Below are 20,025 nucleotides of genomic sequence, written 5' to 3' on the forward strand. Positions count from 1 at the left end.
CCCCAGCCCTCCCCTCCTACCCTGTGGCCTGCACTGCGCTTCCTAAAGCATTTTCAGGGCAGCTCTGTCTGACAGATGAGATTACAAGTCTCCTTGAGAGTCTGTGACAAAATTAAGTATTTTTCCAGTTGCAACATTGAAATTGAAGCCCAAGATTTAAAACAAGAAAACCATTTATTTCCTGGTGAAATCAGATGTGATCCTTTTAGTGAACATGAATCATTTGCTCTCCCCCACCCCCCCTTGTCTTTCTGAGGAGTTCAGTCTCCTGTGTAATTCCTGTGGCATCTTTTAAAAATTTAATCTGTGGCTGCACTCCAGATAAGCATCCTGTTTACACTCCCGCTGGGCCGTTTTGCCTTCCCTGCGGATGCCTTCCTGCCGGTGGCGGAGGGGGAAGAGGACACGGCCCCACGGGGCTTCCACTCTTTGCCAGGCATGAATGAAGCCAGAGGAAACTTAATAGTGTGCCTATAGCCCCACTGTTTCCGCACGTGCTGTGTGGAATGCAAATTAGTGATCAGAACGGAGCAAGGGGTAATTCGGAAGAAAACTTGTATTTTTGCCAGGAGGAGTACTTACTCAAAATTCTTCCTATTAGGACTGAACCCCTTTGGCTGCTTAGACGATAAAGTTCTGTTACCCGATGGTCACTTCACGCGGTCCTCAGGCTCGCTCGGCGGCGGCGGCGCCTTCCTCGCGAAGCTGTGCTGCACGGAGGAGGTTTGCGCTCCCGCGTGGGCCCCCTGCCCACACTACGTCAGCAAGAAATGGCTTTCACTGATACATAACATCTTGACCCTGAACTCTGATTTTCTTATTTCAGATTGTTATTCTTGATAGATTTTAGTCACTGTCACCAGAAAAACAGTCTGGATGCCGAGCGTACTCATAGAATTCAAGTCAGAAAGTGATTCCAGGGGCCGTAGTTGGTTAAGTGTCTGACTCTTGATTTTAGCTCAGTTCGGAGCCTTCTTGGGATTCTCTCTCTCTCTCTCTCTCTCTCTCTCTCTGCCCCTCCCCAGCCCCTCAAAAACAAAACTAAAAAGTCAGTCCAGATGATTTCAGACTCTGGGCTAGAATCAGGGCTCCTCGTTTGTTGTTTCCGCTTCCGAGGCCTCTGGGGTAGATCAGAGCAGCAGGGGAGGTGGTGGCGAGCAGCGCGACAGAGGGGGCTCCGAAGAGCCCCGGGCCTGCGAACGCCTGCCGTCGCGAGGAGACGACGGAAACGACCCTTGACCCAGCACCTCGGTGGGCTGCTTGGCTCCTTCCCGGGGCAGGGACGGCAGCAGGCGCCGTGGGACAAGGTTGGGGCGGAGAGGGGTGGTTGGTGCGTCCGGTCCCCCGCCTCCGTCTCGGCGCCCGGCCTCTGCAGCCGGCCTCGGGCTCCTCCACCAGTGAGCTCCGCGAGTGTGTGACCCCGTCGGGGCCTTTCCCCTCCTGGCCTCGGTTTCTCATTAGTAAAATCATCGTCAGAATGCCAGCATCTCCATGTTAATTTCTGAACAGGAGAAGACACACAGAAAGTGTCCCAGAGCCACGGCTGACACGTGCTAGGCCAGCAGTAACCGGTCGGCACCATCGTTACGTTGCTGAAATGCTCATAATAATGATGGTGATTGTGCTTCTACTATTTATACAATTATATAAACATGATATTTATTATTATCAATGGGAAAATAAGTGTCTGTCTGAAGGCTTCTCCCTAAATTAGCAAACACAAATACTACTGGGCTTCTCTTTCCAGAAAGCTAGGGATTAGACTATGGCCGATGCGGTAATCCAGTGAGGCCCGTAGGTTATCTTTCCATCCAGTCGTAGGTGCGGGCTCCTCTAGCAGGACGTGGACGCCTTGGAGGAGAAGCTTAAGGCAGGAACGAGTTCCTAAGCTGCAGGGTGACTTCCACTGAGCTGTTAATTTGAGGGAGAAATGTTTCCACAGTGGCTGCCTGGTGACGGGTGCTGGGCCGGTCCTTCTGTGTCTGCAGCACGGCCGGGCAGCCAGGGTCCGTCGCTCCTCGAGGGGACGGTCTCTCACGTCTCTTCCCACGTCTCCGCAGAGGCTGTGGAGGCTGGGGTGTGGTGGCGGCTTGTGGGGCCAGGGCAGGAGACGCGGGCGGCGGGGGCGGCACGGTGGTCAGGCTCCTGGCGCAGACCGGCTTCTGGTTCGAGGGAAAGGTGCGCGATCCAGTGTGGGCGGTGCTGCGCTGGCGTGCGGTGTCGTCGTAGAAGGCGCACCTCCGGGCCCACCCTGGCCAGAGCCGTGTCATTACCACGGAGTGGGGACCCCACGGCCCTGCTCCCTAGACTCTCCAGGCTGCTCAGGCTGGTGTCACGGCCCGCAGGAGCCTGGGAGCTGGGCTGCACGTCAGAGGCGCCCTCGTTTACGCGTGAGCACAGCGGGCCCCCCGGATGGTGCTGGCCCCGTGGGCGCGCACGGTCCCTGCCGCCAGACTGAGCCTCGCCCCCCGTGTCGTAGTTCTGTTTCCTCCTCTGCTTTCCCCGCTTTTCCACGACCCCTTTGGAAAGCTGCCTTCCGTGTTTTGTACTTTGAAAATTCCTGTGTTGTTTTGTTTTGTTTAGCTTATTTATTTTGAGATAGTGTGTGAGTCGGGGAGGGACGGTGGCGGGGAGAGAACCTCAAGCAGGCTCCGCACTGTTCATGCAGGGCCTGACCAGGGGCTCCGTCTCACGAACAGTGGTCATGACCTGCGCCAAAATCAGGAGTCAGACACTTAACCCACTGAGCCACCCGGGTGCCCAGCCGCCCTCTAAAACTTCCTGTTAATGGTGATTTCAGTGAATTCGTACTATTGAAAAGGCTCAGAAAGAGGCTTCTGCTCTGAGAGCAACGGTACTAACAGTCCGGGTCCTTCTTTTTAGCCTTTCCCACACTTGCTGTTACTTAACAAGTCATGATCCCTCTGACCGAGACCCAGAATTTCCAGGATCAGGGGTATTTGGGAATGGCGTGTAGGCCCTTTTGGGAGAGAGAGGGTGTTCCTTTGTAAATTAAGTTTTGAAGGGTATTTCTTCCAAGCAAAGGTAGTTTCATTTCTTCCTGATTTTAAAAACAGTAACTAGTACGTGGAAGCACCGAGCTACACAGATGTGCGAATGCTTGTTAACATGCTGGTGGATGCCCGCCCGCCCGTGTATGTGTGTGAGCTGAAACCCGCACGTTCCACACGAAGGGCTCCTGCTTTCTCCCGCCCAACGGCGTCCGGGGCACAAGGGCCGACGAAACGAGCTTAGCAGGTGTGCACGCATGCACGTGTGTCAGTATACCCAAGCCTTCCTCTCTTGGTGAACATTTAGATTGTCTTTAGATTTTGCTAAATAAACTTTATTGGACGTGTTTATGCACCGTTCCTCGCCGAAGCAGTGGACCTCTCGGCGTGCATTTCCAGAAGCGGGGTTATGGGATCTGAGGGCGCACCTGCTGAGAAGCTGGGCCAGACCCGCGACCCCCAGCAGCGTCTGAGGGTCCGTTGAGGAAGCCGTTCAGTTGGGGAGGCGCCCCTCGCCCTGTGCAGCCTGTCACTTCTTGCAGCTGGGGGAGCGGAGTCTGTGCTCCTTCTGACCGTTTGTCTGATTCAGCTCCTCGTAACGCTTCCCCAGGACGTGAATAACTGGACTGCTTCCGCGTACTCAGGGGAAGCTGAAAGCCTCTCTGCGGCATGAATAAAGGCACCTGGTGAATCAGGCAGCTTTCCTCCAAGAGCCACAGGCAGAGGGCTTTCCCTGGGCGCGGGCTCCTGTGCAGACCCGGTGCGGGGCAGAGCGTGGCGTGTCGGGTTCCGTTGGAAGGCCTGGCTCTCCGGGACGGCAGGAGGGGGCTGGAGGCTGCCCAGCGGATGACTGCACAATGATGACAGCCAGGAAAGCAGCCTGGTGGAGGGCGTGCGGGGAGACGGGGTCATGTGGTCCTAACGGGGTTATGTGGTCCGGGGCACAGGGCTGGGGGTGGGGGGCGGATAACGGGCCCCAGGTAGACGGAGAAAGGTGGGCAAGATTCCCCTCCATCTGGTGAGAGGAAGGAGTGGGTTGGACGCACACAGGGCGATTAGTCGTTCGCAAAGGACTTTCTTGGATTTGGAGCCGAGTGACGCGGAAGGTGGTGGAGTCTCACGTCCTGGAGTGTGTACGAGCCCTTCCGATTTCTTCGAAACGGTGTTCTGCTTGGAAACTTCGCTTGGCAGATCTTTAGTCCGGGGCCGCTGTTGTGTGCCGTTCACAGTGATGTCTTTCCGATTTGCTGCATCTGGGCTGCGTGACCAGGTTAGGAAAGGGAGAGAATGTGAATATAAAAACGGTTTTAGTGGATAGACCTGGTGTTGGAAGAAGCCCAGCTCGATTTCAGGGAGGCTGTTTGAGGCCCCCAGCCTCGTGCTCTGTGACTGACATAGGAGGGAAGGTAGCGTCTCCCGCCAAGGACTCCTGAAGGCTGACCGGCGCTGCCTGTGCCCGAGGCCGAGCTGCTACCGCACCGGGCAGGCAGCAGGCTTGGACCTTCCCCCCTTTCTGTTGGCGTGAGGACTGGCGAGTGACGTAAGCAGCAAACCCACGGACGCTCATGTGAAGAGAGGTGAGGGTGCGCTGCTCCTCAGGAACGTGGGAGGGCAGGGTGCAGCTTCAGCCCCGGCAACTCTTGCGCGTCCTGAGTTACGGCTTTGAAGCCCCAGAGTCTGACCAGACATCGGGACGTGATTGGTTTCAGCCACAGCAGATTCCTTCTCGACAGACGTTTCTTTTAGCGAGTAGTCACAGGTGATTTTCTTTTCTAAGTTTTTAGACGTTTCCCTGGGATTGTGGGCCAGCCACGTTCATTCATCCAGCCGCGGCCTACCTCCTGCTGTGCGGTGATGGGCCCCGGCGAGTCTGGACCGTCCGTACCCCGGAGCCCTGGGGACACAGCAGGGTCAGCGCTGTTGAGGACAGAGGAGGGAAGCCCCTGTCTCAGCTCTCGGGAGGGTGCGAGGGAGGGCTGTGGGTTCACCCCTGCCCCAGAAGCAGGCTGGGCCGGGGTGCTCGCGGCCGCTGGCCCCTGGCCACTTGGTGTGGACCCCGTGGCATACGGCCAGGGCCGGGCTGGGGCAGATGTGGCTGGGAAACCGTAGAGACCCAGGCAGGAACTGAGCTCGGAACCTCTTTGTGGGACAGTGTTCTTTGTTTACCACGGACTTCACAAGGAAAGGGCAGAGGGCTGGGCAACGCCCACTGGTCCAGACTGCAGAATTTTCTAGGAACAGTTATAATTTCTGTGGTGTTTCTCCTTCTTCTCCTCAGCCACCTGACAGCGGGCCGCCGCCACTGCCGACGTCCTCTCTTCCAGAAGGCTATTACGAGGAGGCCGTGCCCCTGAGCCCTGGGAAAACCCCGGAGTACATCACGTCAAGTGAGTGTCAGGTCGGCCTGGCGCTCGCCGGCCTCGCCGTCTGCGGGACTGCGGAGAGCGTGGCCCGTTGTCTGGGAAGGAAGGGGTAGGGGGGCTTATGGAGCGCTGGCGGTGCGGGGCTAGGTCACTCTTGTCCCTGAAGAGGTAAATACAGGAAGGCCTTTGAGGCCTGCAGTGCCTCGCTGGGGCCTTTGGTAACTGACGCGGCATCATCTTGTTCTGACTCGTGCGCTGAAGCCCTGTTGCTGTGAGGCCCTGGGTCTCAATGGGATGTGTCCCCTTCGGTCACAGGCAGTGACTCTGGCGCGTTTGCGGTGTCCCTCGAGGCGTGTGGCTGGGAGAGCCCGGGCACAGAACCGGTGGGCATCCCAGTCACAGGCCTTTCTTCACATCTGTTTCTTCTTCCTTTCATACAGGTTTTTCTAGAAAATGCTTGCCTAGGTCGGAGCTGGCCTGGCGAAGCTCTGGTCTGGCGCCTGCTTGGGTAGCGCTCAGGGGCACCTCTGTTGGGACCCAGCCCCCATGTTCACACCGAAATCCTTTTTCTCAGCACCTCTGGACTTTCTTTGGTCTCAGGTCACTGCCTTCATCTCTCCCCTCAATACCTGATCGGGCAGGGAGCTGTCGTCCCCGAGTGAAGTGCAAGGACGGCATCCGGCTTGTGTGGATGCGGGAGCCGTGCTTTTCGTAGACACAGGAGACTGGCAGTCAGAAGGATTTGCGCATTTTTGGTCTCCAGGCTTCCAGCGCATTCATATTCATGGCGCAAGGTCCTCCTTCCATCTGCCTTATCAGGGAAATGTGCGCCTTCTCCCAGGCTGTCTAACCATCCCCGAGGTCTCTGACATCCCTGTCCCCTGGCAGCGGGCAGGCGGAGGCGCTGCCTCAGAGCAGAATCTCCCTGGATCGTTACAGGAGGGCCTTCTCCTGGTACGTCTTCCAGATGGGAGCCCCGTGAGCAGGCGTGGGGGCCCCTTGAGGGCAGGGCGCCCGTTTGCTTGGCTTCCGGAGCAGGTACATGCTGGGCGAGAAAGGGACGATTCAGGGACAGAGATCGGGCCCTATCGGGCTCTGAGGTCTCTAAGTCAAGTGTTTTAATGTCTCTTTTATGTAAAAAGTACTCATGGAAAATCCATTCAGGTAATATCTAAGCATCCATGATCTCAGAAATCAGGGACCAATCAGAAAACACGGAAACAGCCGGTGGGGTTCAGAAGTTAATCGGAGTCCTTGCTCTGTCACCGCACTGAGCACAAGAAGACAGGGTTTCCCACGAGGGCGTGGCCCGGCGCGTGGAGCGGTCGGGTTCTAGTTTCTCCTCCCTTCCCGTCCCGTCCCTATTCCTTCCCGTCCCAGCAACGCACCTTCGGGGCTAGAACCTGGTAGTTGTCTTGTTTGACGTCGGGGGCCTGGGGCACTTTGCAGTGTGAGGAGCCCCCCGTCAGCGAGGTGTCCTGGCCTGTTGTTCAGAGAAGCCATCCCGTAGTTGCGGGCCGTGGGCACCTTTTGTTGAGCTCGTTCCAGAAGCGAGGGTAGCGGGACGCACACACGGGGCGGCGGGACGCATGTGTGGGGCGGCGGGGGCGGCGGGGCTCGCGCACCNAGCAGGCTGGCTTCCAGATGGTTCTATAGGGACTCGGCGACGGCTTTGTGGAACCCCGGGTCAGGTGTGGGGCTAGCAGAGAAGCAGGCCATTGTGGGTGTCGTGGAACAAAGTCTGAGAAGGGAAGGAGCCTTAGGCAGCCATGGGAAGTGGCAGAGAGGCTCGTGGGGCAGGGCTGCCAGGGAGAAACGCTGCGGAACTGGAGGGAAGGGGGAGGGCAGGCTGGGACATGCCTCTGCAGACCCGCACACGCCTGGCCAGGCCTCCGACGATGAGGGACAGGGCCCGCATGAGCTGCAGGGGCCTCGGGCCCAGCAGAGGGCCAGCCGCTGCCTTCTGGACCGGTCACGGATCTCTCCTGGGGCCAGAGCCAGCCAAGAAGGGCTTTGGGCCGACGGCATTCCAGCCTTGCTCTGTTGGTACAGTGCAAAGCCACCACTGTTTCTCTGGAGTCCGTCGGGCACCCAGCGCACCGCTCTGAACCACACTGGATTTCCGGGTAGGGACAGGGCAGGGTGAGTGCACGTTAACAGGACCCAACTATCGCCTCATCACAGAAAGCCCCCTGCCCCCCCCGCCCCCCCAGGAGGCAGGGTCCCTTTTTCTCCCCGCAGGGTCTTACTTTCCCCTTTGGGAGCCTGTAACCTGAAGGTTGAGGTCCCCGAGCACCTGCCACTGCAGTTTCTGCTGCTAGATGGCAGGGGAGGGGGGAGGGGAGAGAAGTGCTTAACACACACAGGTCTCAGAGTCAGGGTGAGAAAGGTCATGCATAACTAGCCCCATCCTCATTTCTACATCCGGTCAATGGTCATACTCGGTTTTATAACTTCTTTCCTGTTGGCTTCGGCAAGCACCTTGGTCGATCACCCAGTAAGATGACTCACCTTTCCTTCCCTAAGCGTCTGGGCTGCACTGAACAGTTCACTTACGGGGTGCGGGAGTGCTGAGGGCCACCCCAGGGACCTGTCCTCCCCCCCACACTGGTGTGGCCGTGACCAGTCACCCCGGCCGCTGGAGTAACCCCCGCTCTGTTGTCTCTACTTCTGGGTTAATGAAGCAATTGCTGTGCCCTTTGGAGGGAGTGTTCTGCCCTTAGAAACTAGGACCTGTGGGCCAGCAGAGCCAACACTGCAGGGAAGGGAGGCAGAAATTTTGCCAGTGGGTCCCTGGGGCTCACAGTGAGAGGAGCCACTCCCGTGTTCAGCCCTGGATTTCCAGACCCGTGAGCCCCGGCCATGGGGAAACCAGGGCACAGCGCACACGGCTAGAAAGTGTTCTGGAAGGCGCCTCCAGGGGTGGCCAGTCAAGCTGGTCCCGGGACTGGAGATTCAGAAGGCATCCCGCGGGCCTGTTGGGTCACCTGCTTCAGGTGATGGGGACATGGCTTCACCAGTGACTCTCACGAGCACGACCCGTAGCCCAAACTGCATCTGCGGTCACACGAGTTCTCTGGGCAGAAGCCACGCTGCGGGGTCCGTGCTGGGACCTGGGTGTCTGTAAGACCGCGGGCGGGGCTTGCGGCAGGAGCGCTGTGGGGGGAGAGCAGATGTTCTTCCACGATCCCTTCCGCTGAGAATGCACCGCTGCCCCTCCCGTGGAGGACGTGGCGCAGTTACAGGCGCCTGGCGGAGGCCGCAGGGCCCTCAGGAGAGCCAGGAGTCAGACTGATCCTGCAAGTCTGTCCCCGCACCACGGTCACTCGTACATGAACGCGTTTGGACGGGAAGCCTGGGGAGCGTGGCTCCCAACGTTCGTGCAGCGGGCCGTGTTACGTCCCCAGTGGTGAGCGTCGTCCGCTGAGGCTTTGCTGGGGGCTCACCTGGTGTGTAGACCTTCACTCTCCCGGCGCATCCAGGAGGCCCGCGCACAGTCCCTCTGCAGACCTCTCCGCTGCCAGTTCCTCTCCGGTCCTGACCATCCCGCCAAGCCGCAGGCCATGCCCAGGAGTCCATGTTGGGAGAAGGAGCCCGTGCGGCAGGAACGGGGCCGCGTGCATCTGAACTGCTAGCTTGCACCTGGTGTTACAGCTTCCGGGCCTGCTGGAGCCTGATGGGTGCACACTGCTGGGGTGGAGGGTCAGGTGACCCGGAGCCCGGGTTGGGCAGCTGAGGCGCCCGTGACCAAGCATTTAGACGCTACTAGAGTGTCAGTGAGCCAGAAACAGTTGCTGAAAGGTCAGCTAAGTGTTGGCAGAGGTAGGTGTAGTCGTGCTCTGAAATCCTAAAGGTGCGCAGCGAGCTTCACCTGCAGGGGCCTGCCTTCCATCAGGCTTCTGCTAGCGTCTAGAACGGGGCGTGGTCAGAGAAGCAGCGCCGCGGTAACGTGGCACAGATTTGTCCTCAGATTGGACCTCACACAGTCGTGGCAGCTAACACATCCGCGGACGCTGCTGGCCGCGCATCCGGGCGGCTCGGCAGCCTGGAGGAGCGGCTGGCTGGAGGCAGTGACGGGGCCCAGGGCCACCCTGAGAGTCGTGAGGACAAATAGCACCCCACCCGCGAGTCCCTCCACACTCAGCAACACGGGCGTCTCTTGGCCGAGGCGCAGGATCTGAGGGGATCTGAGCCACCCCAGAAGGGGACCCAGCAGCAGGTGGATGACCCATTGAGGACAGCAGCTGCCGCTGTTCCTCTGTCTTCCCGTCTGTGTGTGGGGTGCCCCCTGGTGCTGACCCTTGTCCCCACCACACAGGCCGGGAATGCGGGAAGCCGGCCCCAGCCTGGCCGAGCGGCAGCAGTTGCCGCGATCTTGTAGGGGTTTGGGGTTCAGATCTACATTTCATATCATTGTCAATCCCTGGTCACCCTCCCCCTGTCCTCCCGCTCCCCAAGGGCAGTTGGTTGAAATGCCAGCTCTGATTTCGCGGGCTCTGGGTGTATGTCTACGGTACACGTTTTAGCGTTTGTGGTTGAAAGTAATCGCCCATCGGAGTGTTCTTTAGTTCCGTGAGACCCGCCGCGGGCCTAGCGTCTGGCGCGGGGAGCGTTTCCTAACCAGCAGCATTAGGCACACACAGGCCCCCGGGTCTCTGGCGGGCCCTCTGGTCCACCTCCTCACTCTACAAGAAGTGTAGACGTGTACATGGGACGCCAGGACACCGGGGGCTGGTGGCCTCTAATCCGCACCCCCTCGGACTTTGCCTGGATGAAACCCCCCATCCATGTCCGATAACAGCCGTGCTGCTCCCATCCAGGTCTGAAGGCCGGCGGTCATTCTTTCCCCCTCCTCCCCCGTCCTGGGTCCTCCATAACTTCTCACAAAGCCCTCATTGCTTCCTAATGTAGCCCAACCCTGGCCCCCAGGCAGTGAGCTCCCTGACGCCCTGCTGGAGCCGCCGGGAGGTGCAGGGAGTGCGGAGGTAACGGACATCCTGCTCGCGCTGGGGAGGTTCGCAGAGATGGACTTTCCTTCGGGCTCAGACTGGGGTCAGCACCCCCGACGGCTCTGTGCTTCCTGCTAAGTTGGCTGACGTTCTTCTAAAAAGGAATGTGCTGGTTCTCTCTCGGAAGGGGTGGGGGGGCAGTGAACCTGCTGCCTTTCTCAGAGGGGACCTCGGCCCTCCCCAGGACAGAGAGGGCGACGAGGGGCCCTGTTGGCCATCTTCCTCGGGGGGGTGGGGGGGGTCGCTCCAGGATCCCCGTGGATGCCTGAAGCTGCAGACAGTACCTGACCCTGTAGATGCTGTTTCTTCCTATATACGTACTTGTGATAAAGTTTAATTGATAAGTTAGGCAGCAGATGAACAACAGTGATGAAAGTTGAATGAATGTGGTCTCTCTCTCTCTCTCTCTCTCTCTCTCAACATCTTACTGTCTTGCACTCACCCTTCTTACGATGCTCTGAGATGATAACATGCTCACGAGCAGAGACGAAGGAGGTGAGTCACGGGTGAGACAAAGGAAGTGGGTGCAGGATGCGGCGCTAGGCTGCTGCTGACCTGACCACGCGTCAGGAGGAGCGTCATCTGCTTCCGGATCACGCTGACTGTGGGTCAGGAGGGACCCCTGTACTGAGGTGCACCCATCTTGGGGGCCCGGGCCGAGAGGCCCTTTGTGGATGTGAAGGAGGCCTGGTTTTTTGCGGCTGGCCCCGTGGAGGTAGAGCTGGCCTTGAACACCGTGGGGATGGGGCACTGACTTTTTTTTTTAAATGTTTTTATTTATTTCTGAGAGAGAGAGAGAGATTGAGAGAGAGAGACAACGTGAGCAGGGGAGGGTCAGAGAGAGAGGGAGATACAGAATCGGAAGCAGGCTCCAGGCTCTGAGCTGTCAGCACAGAGCCTGACGTGGGGCTCGAACCCACGGACTGTGAGATCATGACCTGAGCCGAAGTCAGACGCCTAACCGACTGAGCCCCCCAGGCGCGGGGCACTGACTTTTGACTCTGCAGAATCTTAGCTACTCTGGCCTACCGTTGGAGGCCTCGCCGATAGTTAACACAAATAATCACATTGCGTATGTCACGTGTGTCACAGACTGTATTCTCACAATAACATAAACCAGAGAAACAAACATATCATTAAGAAAATCATAAGGAAGAGAAAATATGTTTACAGGACCGTCCTGTGTTTATTGAAAAAATCCGCTTCTGAATGTCCTGGTGCAGTGCAAACAGTGTTCAAGGGTGAACTGTACAAATACGGAGAGTAACGCCTGGCACATAGTAAGCCCTCAGTAAGTGCTTGCTGCGTGAATGAAATCAAAGGTCTCTCCTGCTTGTACGTATTCATTAATGCTGTTGCTCATTTGTTCATTAAATGTTTCCTGGATTCACTTTTCTAGGAAACGAGCTAAGCAGGGAGGGACTCGTGGGCCGTCAGACTGTCGTGAGCATGACCTTTCTGTGCATCGTCCATCCGAGGAGGGCGCCTCTGTGTGCACTGGGTCTCTCTCTCCAAGTCTGGCCGCCCGCCCCCTACCTTCAGTGTCTCGCCCCGCCACTTCCTGCCACGTGGGCTATGCCCTAGCCGTGCTAAACTTTTTAAAACCCTCTCATTGTAAAACATTGTATGTTTACCAAAAAGTACTCAAAATACGCGTATGGACTTACGGATTTATAATGCAGAATATCTGCGTAAGCCCCGCCAGGTCACAAGTAGGACACGTCAGCCCCGGGAGCCCCCCACGTGCCCCTTCCTCATCCCAGCCCCCTCCCTGCAAATGGAACCCCTAACTTGGCCTCTGTGGCTAGCATGTAGGTGCTCCTGGAAAATGAAGAGATCCACTCTGATTTTTTTCAGTGCTGTCGCTCACTGCGTTCCTTCTAGACTCTTCTGTGTGGTTGGCAATGACTCGTAAAGTACCTTCAGTGTTCCTGCCCCACATGTGCTGACCCCACGGCCTGTCCCGCACGGCCTGCCCCGCTCAGCCTGGCGCGCGTCAGTTCCTCCCGCACAGGCTGGATGGCTTCTCCGGCAGTGGAAACGTCCCCTGTCTGGGCTCTCCGGCGCCACCTCCGCTTCGCCACACATGAGAGCTGGGCGCCGGAGAGGGGGTTGGTGCCCCCGAGGACCTGACAGCTAATTCTGTGTAACTTGACGTAGAAGTGAATTTAAGTAGCTGCTGTGGCCACCACGTTCAACAGGGTGGCACATGGTCATGCACCCGGGAGGGAGCCCGACCACGGGGCAGAGGGTGGCAGCGCACCGGCTGGAGTGGACGGTTCTCCCTCATTCTCCTTCTACGCCAGTCCAGGCCTGGAGGCCCCCTGTGCCCGGTCCCCTGGGCACGTCCTCATGGGCATTGACGCAGCTGTGTCCAGGCCGCCGCCCCTGCCCCCGACCGCACCCCCTGGGCCCTTGCTGGACACCCTTCCCTCACTGCTTTGTCCTGATCGAACCCCCAGCCAAACAGCCAGCCTGTCCCCGCCCGTAGTCCAATTCTCTGTGATGACCTTAAAATGCAGGCATGCCCACGGAGTACAGGTCATAATCCGGTCCCAGCGAGTGAAAGGGTGAATTCCGTTGTGTATGTAGTCGCTGTTGCGCCGTCTGCTGAACCGCGCAGCCGGCCGCTTCGGCCCTAGTGTGTCGTCCTGAGTCCCGCGTCGTGTAGGTAGCCCTCCGTCTCTCAGACGCGCCCTGAGAAGTGAAGGTGCCCCAGATGTGCTGGGGCTGCAGGAGCGCAGGACGGAGCCGACGCTGTCCTGCAGGGTGGGAGCTAGTGACACGGACGGTCCCTAGCGCTTGTTAGACCGCGCCAGCTGCCCGTCCGAGGGCTTCGCAGGCATAACAGTTCCTCCCACGGGCCCCCTCCTGCAGACCATGGTTCCTTACCCCGGGCCAGGTGCCTTGTCCTTGTCCTGTGCGGGGGGGGGGGGTGGTCCCACCCTGCAGGGTGGTGTCCCTCCCCCCGGGGGGCTCACTGCCTGATGCGGGGCCCGACAAAACGCAGGGCAACACCGTACAGGCTGAGCGGGGGGTGTGGAAGCAGACACGGGGGGCGTTCCGCCCAGCGCCTCAGCCCCGGCCGCCAGAGCAAACCCCGAGGGCTGGGGGCCAAACACCGGACGCTGTCTCCTCACCGCGCCGGCGGCTGGAAGTCCAAGTGCAGGCTGCCCGCCGGTCAGGTCGTGGCGAGGGCCTCATGCTGGCTCCCAGACGGCCGCCTTCTCCGCCTGTCCTCACATGGTGGACAGAGACCCAGGCCCCCGTCTGCCTCTCCCTGTAGAGACATCGGTCCTACCAAGCTAGGACCCCACTCACAGAACTTCGCTTAACCATAATTACCTTCTAGAAGCCCTGTCTCCAAACACAGCCTCACTGGGGCGAGAGCTTCAGCATGTGAGTTAGGGAGGACCAGCTTTGGTGATTCAAGGAGGATGTAGTGGAGGGGGTGCCAGTAAATTAAATCGTGAAAGGCGAGAATGTTGATTCAGGCAGAAGCAGGACGTGGAGTGGGATGCGCAGGAAGTGAGGCTGCGGAGCTCTGGACGTGAGGGAGAACGCGCTGCGTTCGGGAAGCCGGACACGATCAGATGTTAGGCGTTACCGCCTTGCGGAGCGAGAAGGCGTGCGGGTCCTTGGAGGCCCGAGGAGGACTCGAGGGGAGTGGTGGCCTCGGCTTGGATCTGGAAGGTTAGCGAGGGTGTGGGTGTGTCGACGCACAGATGCCGTCGGCCTCGGAGCACCTTGACTTAGCGGTGCGGTAGGGGAGAGCGCCTCCGTGGCTGGTGGGACACACTGCTGAATGGGGTCCCGCTCGCCCGTCAGCGTGTGGCCAGGGCCTGTCGCCGTGGGGTCTGCAGGCGGCCCGTTCCTCGCCGGACAGTCTAGGGCTGCTTCCCGCAGGTAGAGACTTCTAAGGCACTTGAGTTAGTGTCCGCTGGCTGTCTTGTTGATTTGTTCCCTGTTTTTACTGATCACCTTTCCGCAGCCACAGAACCCGGGCCCCTCCGCATTTACTGGTGCGATAGACGTGCTCCTGAGCCCAGAGGCAGCTTCTAGATAATAATAAGCCTTTTATAGGCAGGCCCTTTACTTTCCTTCTTTCCTCACTTTGGCAGATTACGACTCGGACGCCATGAGTAGCTCCTACGAGTCGTACGACGAAGAGGAGGAAGACGGGAAGGGCAAGAAGACGCGGCACCAGTGGCCGTCCGAGGAGGCCTCCATGGACCTGGTGAAGGACGCCAGGATCTGTGCCTTCCTGCTGAGGAAGAAGCGCTTCGGGCAGTGGAGCAAGCTGCTGTGTGTCGTCAAGGACACCAAACTGCTGGTAACGCGTCGCGGGCGGCTCGCGCTCGCGCAGGCCGGTGGGATTTGGTGGCCGTCAGCTCAAGGGGACTGACGCCGGGCAGCGCTGATGGCGGCTGCAGGGAAGCGGCCGCCGTGGGGCGGGTGCGCGCGCAGGAGTCGGGCGCTGGGCAGCAGGCGCGGGCCAGAGTCCCCGAGCCTGGAATGGCTTCGCTTCTGCGTCCTGCAGCCGCCAGCGGGCGGTCACTCCGCCCTGGGCCAGTGTCCACGGCGTGTGCGCCTGAAACACACAGGCTTTAACTTGCCGGACGGCCAAGATGGGCTTTCTCGTTGGTAATGAGTCAGTGAATTCCCCAGAGCCAGGTCATCGAGCGGGGCGGGCGGGCCGCCACGCCCCGTGGGGAGAGTGCCCAGGAAAGGAAATCCTTCTGGAAGGCTAAAGGCAGACGCTTTTTCGTTGTTGTTGTTTAATCTGAGGGGCTGAAGAGGAAGACAGGCTGGGAAACAGGGAAGCCGGGGACAGGGACACGTGGGCCTCCCGCTGCAGCGTCCTTCCCACAGGGACCCCGCGGACGGAGCCAGAGCCCCGGAGAGCATGGGACACCCCTCCCTCCTCCGCCTGTCCCCCCAGCTGTGTGGACAGCGGGGCTGATTATCGGATTTGTGAATTTTAGAGTGTGTTTTTGCATTTGGCTTTTCCTTCTACTTAACCTTGGGGGAAAAGGTCACCCAGAATTCTCGTATTAAAACAGAACACAGGAAAATTTATGATTGTGCGTGTCACTCTTCAATGGAGGGGGCACCCCTGTTCTTTACGGTTTCATCTGTGAATGCTGGGAAGGCTTTTTCACTAGATTCTGAGGGCGTTGTGTATTTTTAAATCAATGGTTACATTTTTTTTTTTAAACAGCGAGAATACATATTTTTTCCACATGTGTGGCCTGACTTTTCTCCCAAATGTAGAATATGCCAAAAGTGATGCCATGGGGGGATTTTGAAGTAAAGAATGAAAAAAAAAAAACCAGATTAAAAAAATTACTATGCTCCTTATTTACAATCTGACGTACCGGCTGCAAGATGTGGATGTGTTACAGACATGCTTCAACGACGTGCGGTGGGCTCATGGGAGAGAGGGGTTCGACCCGGGAGCAGGAGGCAGGTGGCTGTGAGGCGGGCTCAGCAGTCAGGGAGCACGGACCTCGGGGAGTCCAACCCCGAGGCCTCCGGCCTGCACGTTAACATAGGGCTGGTGACACATCTATTTCGAGACAGTTCAGTCAAGGAAAAATACAGGCAGTCACACTTCCTGTCGAGCCCCGTCCACTGTACCGTTGATTTCCTTTCCTCTGTTCTTCACTTTCTTTCTTGCGCTGCCTGAGAAAACGAGAAACTGCCGAACAGTGAATATTCATAGCAACCGGGCTTCACTGGTTTTGGTGTATTTGTTTTCCTTCCTTTCCTGACGAGGGCGACCATCAGTGGGAGTTTTGTAGGAGGTAGGTATGTTCCATACCTATGGCACTCAAGAGCCAAGGTTCTAGAACTGCAAAGGAGGAGAGGACTCCGGAAGCCAGTTCTGAAAATAGGTGTCCGTTCCTCCAGTCCCTCCAGAGCAGACGGTGTGCGGTGGAGAAACACGGCTTCCACACTCATGCCGTTTGGGGCTATGGCCTGCCGCGTTGCGGGGGTCTGACATTATTGGCAAACTACATAGCCAGGGGAGGCTCAGTTTCCCAGTCTGCAAAATGGACAGCTGTGGCGAGCAAATGAGATTCTGGAATGCCTCATGTGATGCTGACTTGGTGGGCAGGTGTTACAGTTACTAATGATTTAGTGACTCAATAAAATAATGATAATTGCAGCGATAGTTCGTTTTACAAACGAAACAGGCTCAGAGAGCTTGAGAGACTTCCCGGGAGCCAGATTTAATTAGTGACAGAGCAGGACTCAGTGCCTGAACCCCCGGACCATCTATTTCCATGAGGATGTGTACATTGGGTCCCAAGTAATGCAATTAGATCCAAGGCGGGAGGGGAAACGTTTGGACAAGATTTTTTTGGAAAAAAAAATTTTTTTTAATGTTTATTATTGAGAGACAGAGAAAGAGACAGAGCAGGAGTGGGGAAGGGGCAGAGAGAGGGAGAGGGAGACACAGAATCTGAAGCAGGCTCCAGGCTCTGAGCTGTCAGCACAGAGCCCGACGTGGGGCTTGAACCCACGAACTGTGAGATCATGACCTGAGCCGAAGTCGGATGCTTAACCGACTGAGCCCCCAGGCACCCCAGACAAGGTTTGATTCTAGGTTTTAACAGATCCAGATTTAACACCAGTGATGGGAACTAAGTCTGCGTGTTCCCCATGGCCCCGAAATCTTTAGAGTGGACGCCTGCTGTGTAGATGGAGCCGCGTGAATTTTGGATCCCGTACTCATCCAGGAAGCAAACCTTCACAGACATGTTGTGTAAGGCACGTTGACACATGTGCCCTTAAAGAAGTCATTCACCTGTCTTTCAGAAAGGGGATAGGAGGAGACAGGCAGATACCCAGTGAGGTAGGTGGTAGAATAAGGTGTCCAGATTACCGTGGGCCCCCGTCAGGGCTGTGCCTTTCGGCAAACCTAGAATAAGACGTTCCTGTCCCTTAAGGAGAACGCTCCACTGGTCCGGGCTGCCCATCAGAGGAGGGAGTTTCTGTTTCCCACTGAGTTGTGCCATTGACACTTGGTAAACTTTGCTGAACTACCGAGCGGATGCGTGTTCCTGTACGTGGGGGTGCCGTGCCACGTGCAGTGGGCCCCGCGTGGCTGATGCATGTGCGTCTGCAGAGCCAGCCCCCCGAGCCTCGGTGCCGCCCGCGTGTCGTCCGCACTTCCGCGCGCCCTGCCCCCTCTAACCGCGCTCTCTCATGTTGAACGCAGTGCTATAAGAGCTCCAAGGACCAGCAGCCTCAGATGGAGCTGGCGCTCCCGGGCTGCAGCGTCACGTACGTCCCGAAGGACAGCAAGAAGAAGAAGCACGAGCTGAAGATCACCCAGCAGGGCGCCGACCCACTGGTGCTCGCGGTGCAGAGCAGGGAGCAGGCCGAGCAGTGGCTGAAGGTGAGGCACGCCCGTTCCCAGGCCGGTGTTGGAGTCCTGTTCTTTAAGATGGGTTTAGTTAGAGAGAGAGTGTGTGAGTGCTAGCGAGGGGCGGGGGTGGGGGCAGAGAGAGAGAGAATCCCAGGCAGGCACAGAGCCCGACGTGGGGCTCGATCTCACCAACCGTGAGAGCGTGACCTGAGCCGAAGTCAGATGCCTAACTGACGGGGCCACCTGGGTGCCCCCACCTGATTTTGTTTTTTAACGGGTCTGGATGTGGACTCTTTTCTATTTATTCTACTTGGAGTTCCCTGGGCTTCTAACTCTGTGGATTGCCATCTTTCTAAGTTTTGGAAAAGCATTTTCATCCATGTCTCTTAAAAGTATAACTTTGTCCCATTCTCTTCTCCCCTCCAGCTCTGTTTAAATACACATCAGGTGTTTTAACTGTATTCTGCTATCTTCTCTCTGTATCTTACTACTGTCCCCTCCCCCCACTTCAGTGGTTAATGTTTCTTGTCGCTTTCCAGCTCACTGTTTCTCTGTTTAGCTGTGTCAGAGCTGCTGTTAAATGTGTCCCCGTTTACTGGGTTCTGAGTGTTGGTTATGGAATCTAGAATTTCTAGTTGTTTCTTTTATCGCTCTGGAAATACCACTTTCTGCAGTTCTAAACTTCCCGTGGAAATGTTCGTCATTTATTTCCGTCACAAGCAGGTAACGGGCCTGGTTAGACGGGTTTGGGTGGTGGGCGGGCCAGGCTCTACCGTCCGGACACGTGCTTGTTCGTGTCATTTGGGCTCTGCCTGCGCGCCGGGGCATCCGATGATATGGGGAAAACAATTAATTCGATAATTTTTTATAACAGCCTTACTGAAGCATAATTCACATGCGGTGCCGTTCACCCTTTCAGAGCACGGCACAGCGGCCGTTAGTCTATTCGCCAGGATCTAATTTCTGGACGTTTTCATTTCCCCCAAGAGAAGCACTCTTCTCCCAGCATGAGCAGCCCCGGCCCCGCCCCCAGCCTCAGCCCCGGCCCCTGGCAGCCCCTGCCTTGTTTTCTGTCTGCAGAGATTTGCCCGCGTTCATCCTTTCATGTAAACACGCTCGTATGGCCCGCGTCCTTCCGTGACTGGCTGCTTTTGCGCCATGTCACCAGGGTTCATCCGTGTCATCAGATGCGGCTCCCCCGCGACTTCCCAGTGCTCTTGCAGCGCATCTGGGAACCCGGGGCTCGTTCCGAGGTGCTAGAGGTGCACCGATGTCGTCTTCTGGTGGCTTTAGCGTGCCAGGCCTTAAACTTCGCCTGGGATCCACTTTGATTTACTCTTCCATGTCGTACTGAGCCGGGGGACCGAGTTCATGCTCTTGTATGCTGGTATCCAGTCGGCCCCCCAGAAATAATTTACCTGGTGCCAGCACGCTTTCCTGTGTCAGCGAGCATTTTCCTTTGCCTCCGCCACGTGCCGCGAGGGCATCAGCTCCCCGAAATCAGTTTAGTCTACTTCCAGGGCTTGAGCTTTTCGGACCTCCCCCGCTCCAAAAGTCAGCCTGCAATCCATGCAAGAGTGCACGTTTCTGTTCATTTCACACTTATTCCGAGACATATTCCCCAACCTAATTGTGGGCGTTTGCCTGGGCCCTCGTTCTTCGCCGTGGACTCCAGCTTCTGAGCCCTGGGCCCCCAGGGCCACGGAGCTGCTGCCGGGTCTCTCGGCTGCTTCCCCTGAGGCGGCAAGGGCAGTCCCCGCTGCCAGCCTGCCTGTCCGGGTTTGCATCTTCCTGTGGATGACGGCCCTGTCCTTCCCGGCGGTGATAATCGCTCTCTCGTGCTCTGGGCAGAAGCTGTGTCTGTTTTCTCTTGCCTTCCTGCTGGTCCCCCTCAGGAAGGTGAGTGTGTCCCTCGCTGCCTGCCGGTACCTGCTGTGGACAAAGGGGTGGGGGGGTGGGACGCCNCCGTTCCACCTTGAGCCTCGCTGCCCCCCCTCCCCCCCGGGAGAGCACACAGGTGACACTGTGACGGCGCTGACAGCGAGCACCTCTGTCCGCCGGCCCAGACACACAGTGGCTTCTCTCGTGTCTGAGCCAGGAGAGAGTGAACAGAGCGTTTGAGTGTTTGAGGGGAGCCCCGCGGTCAGGAACTTCTGCTCTGCCTCCCACGTGGAACTTTAATGAGGTGCGCACCAGCATCACCGCCAGCAACGGCTTTAAAGCCCTTCTGAGTTCCGGTGTTCCGGCAGCCCTTTTGCTACAGG

General features: G+C 57.7%; 1 protein-coding gene across 2 annotated transcripts in view; it reads left to right on the top strand.

Moving 5' to 3' along the window:
• The window catches only part of AFAP1 (actin filament associated protein 1), a 78,474-nt gene that overhangs the window by 9,498 nt on the left and 48,951 nt on the right, over nucleotides 1-20,025 (top strand). For both annotated transcript variants that reach the window (XM_077750416.1, XM_077750415.1), the window contains exons 3-5: nucleotides 5,290-5,398; nucleotides 14,505-14,716; nucleotides 17,612-17,791. In XM_077750416.1, coding sequence (XP_077606542.1) covers nucleotides 5,290-5,398; nucleotides 14,505-14,716; nucleotides 17,612-17,791 — 501 coding nt within the window. The remainder of the gene's footprint in view (nucleotides 1-5,289; nucleotides 5,399-14,504; nucleotides 14,717-17,611; nucleotides 17,792-20,025) is intronic.

This window comes from Crocuta crocuta, unplaced genomic scaffold, assembly GCF_008692635.1.
Source record: "Crocuta crocuta isolate KB4526 unplaced genomic scaffold, BGI_CrCroc_1.0 scaffold179, whole genome shotgun sequence".
In the NCBI taxonomy this organism is placed as follows: Eukaryota; Metazoa; Chordata; class Mammalia; order Carnivora; family Hyaenidae; genus Crocuta; species Crocuta crocuta.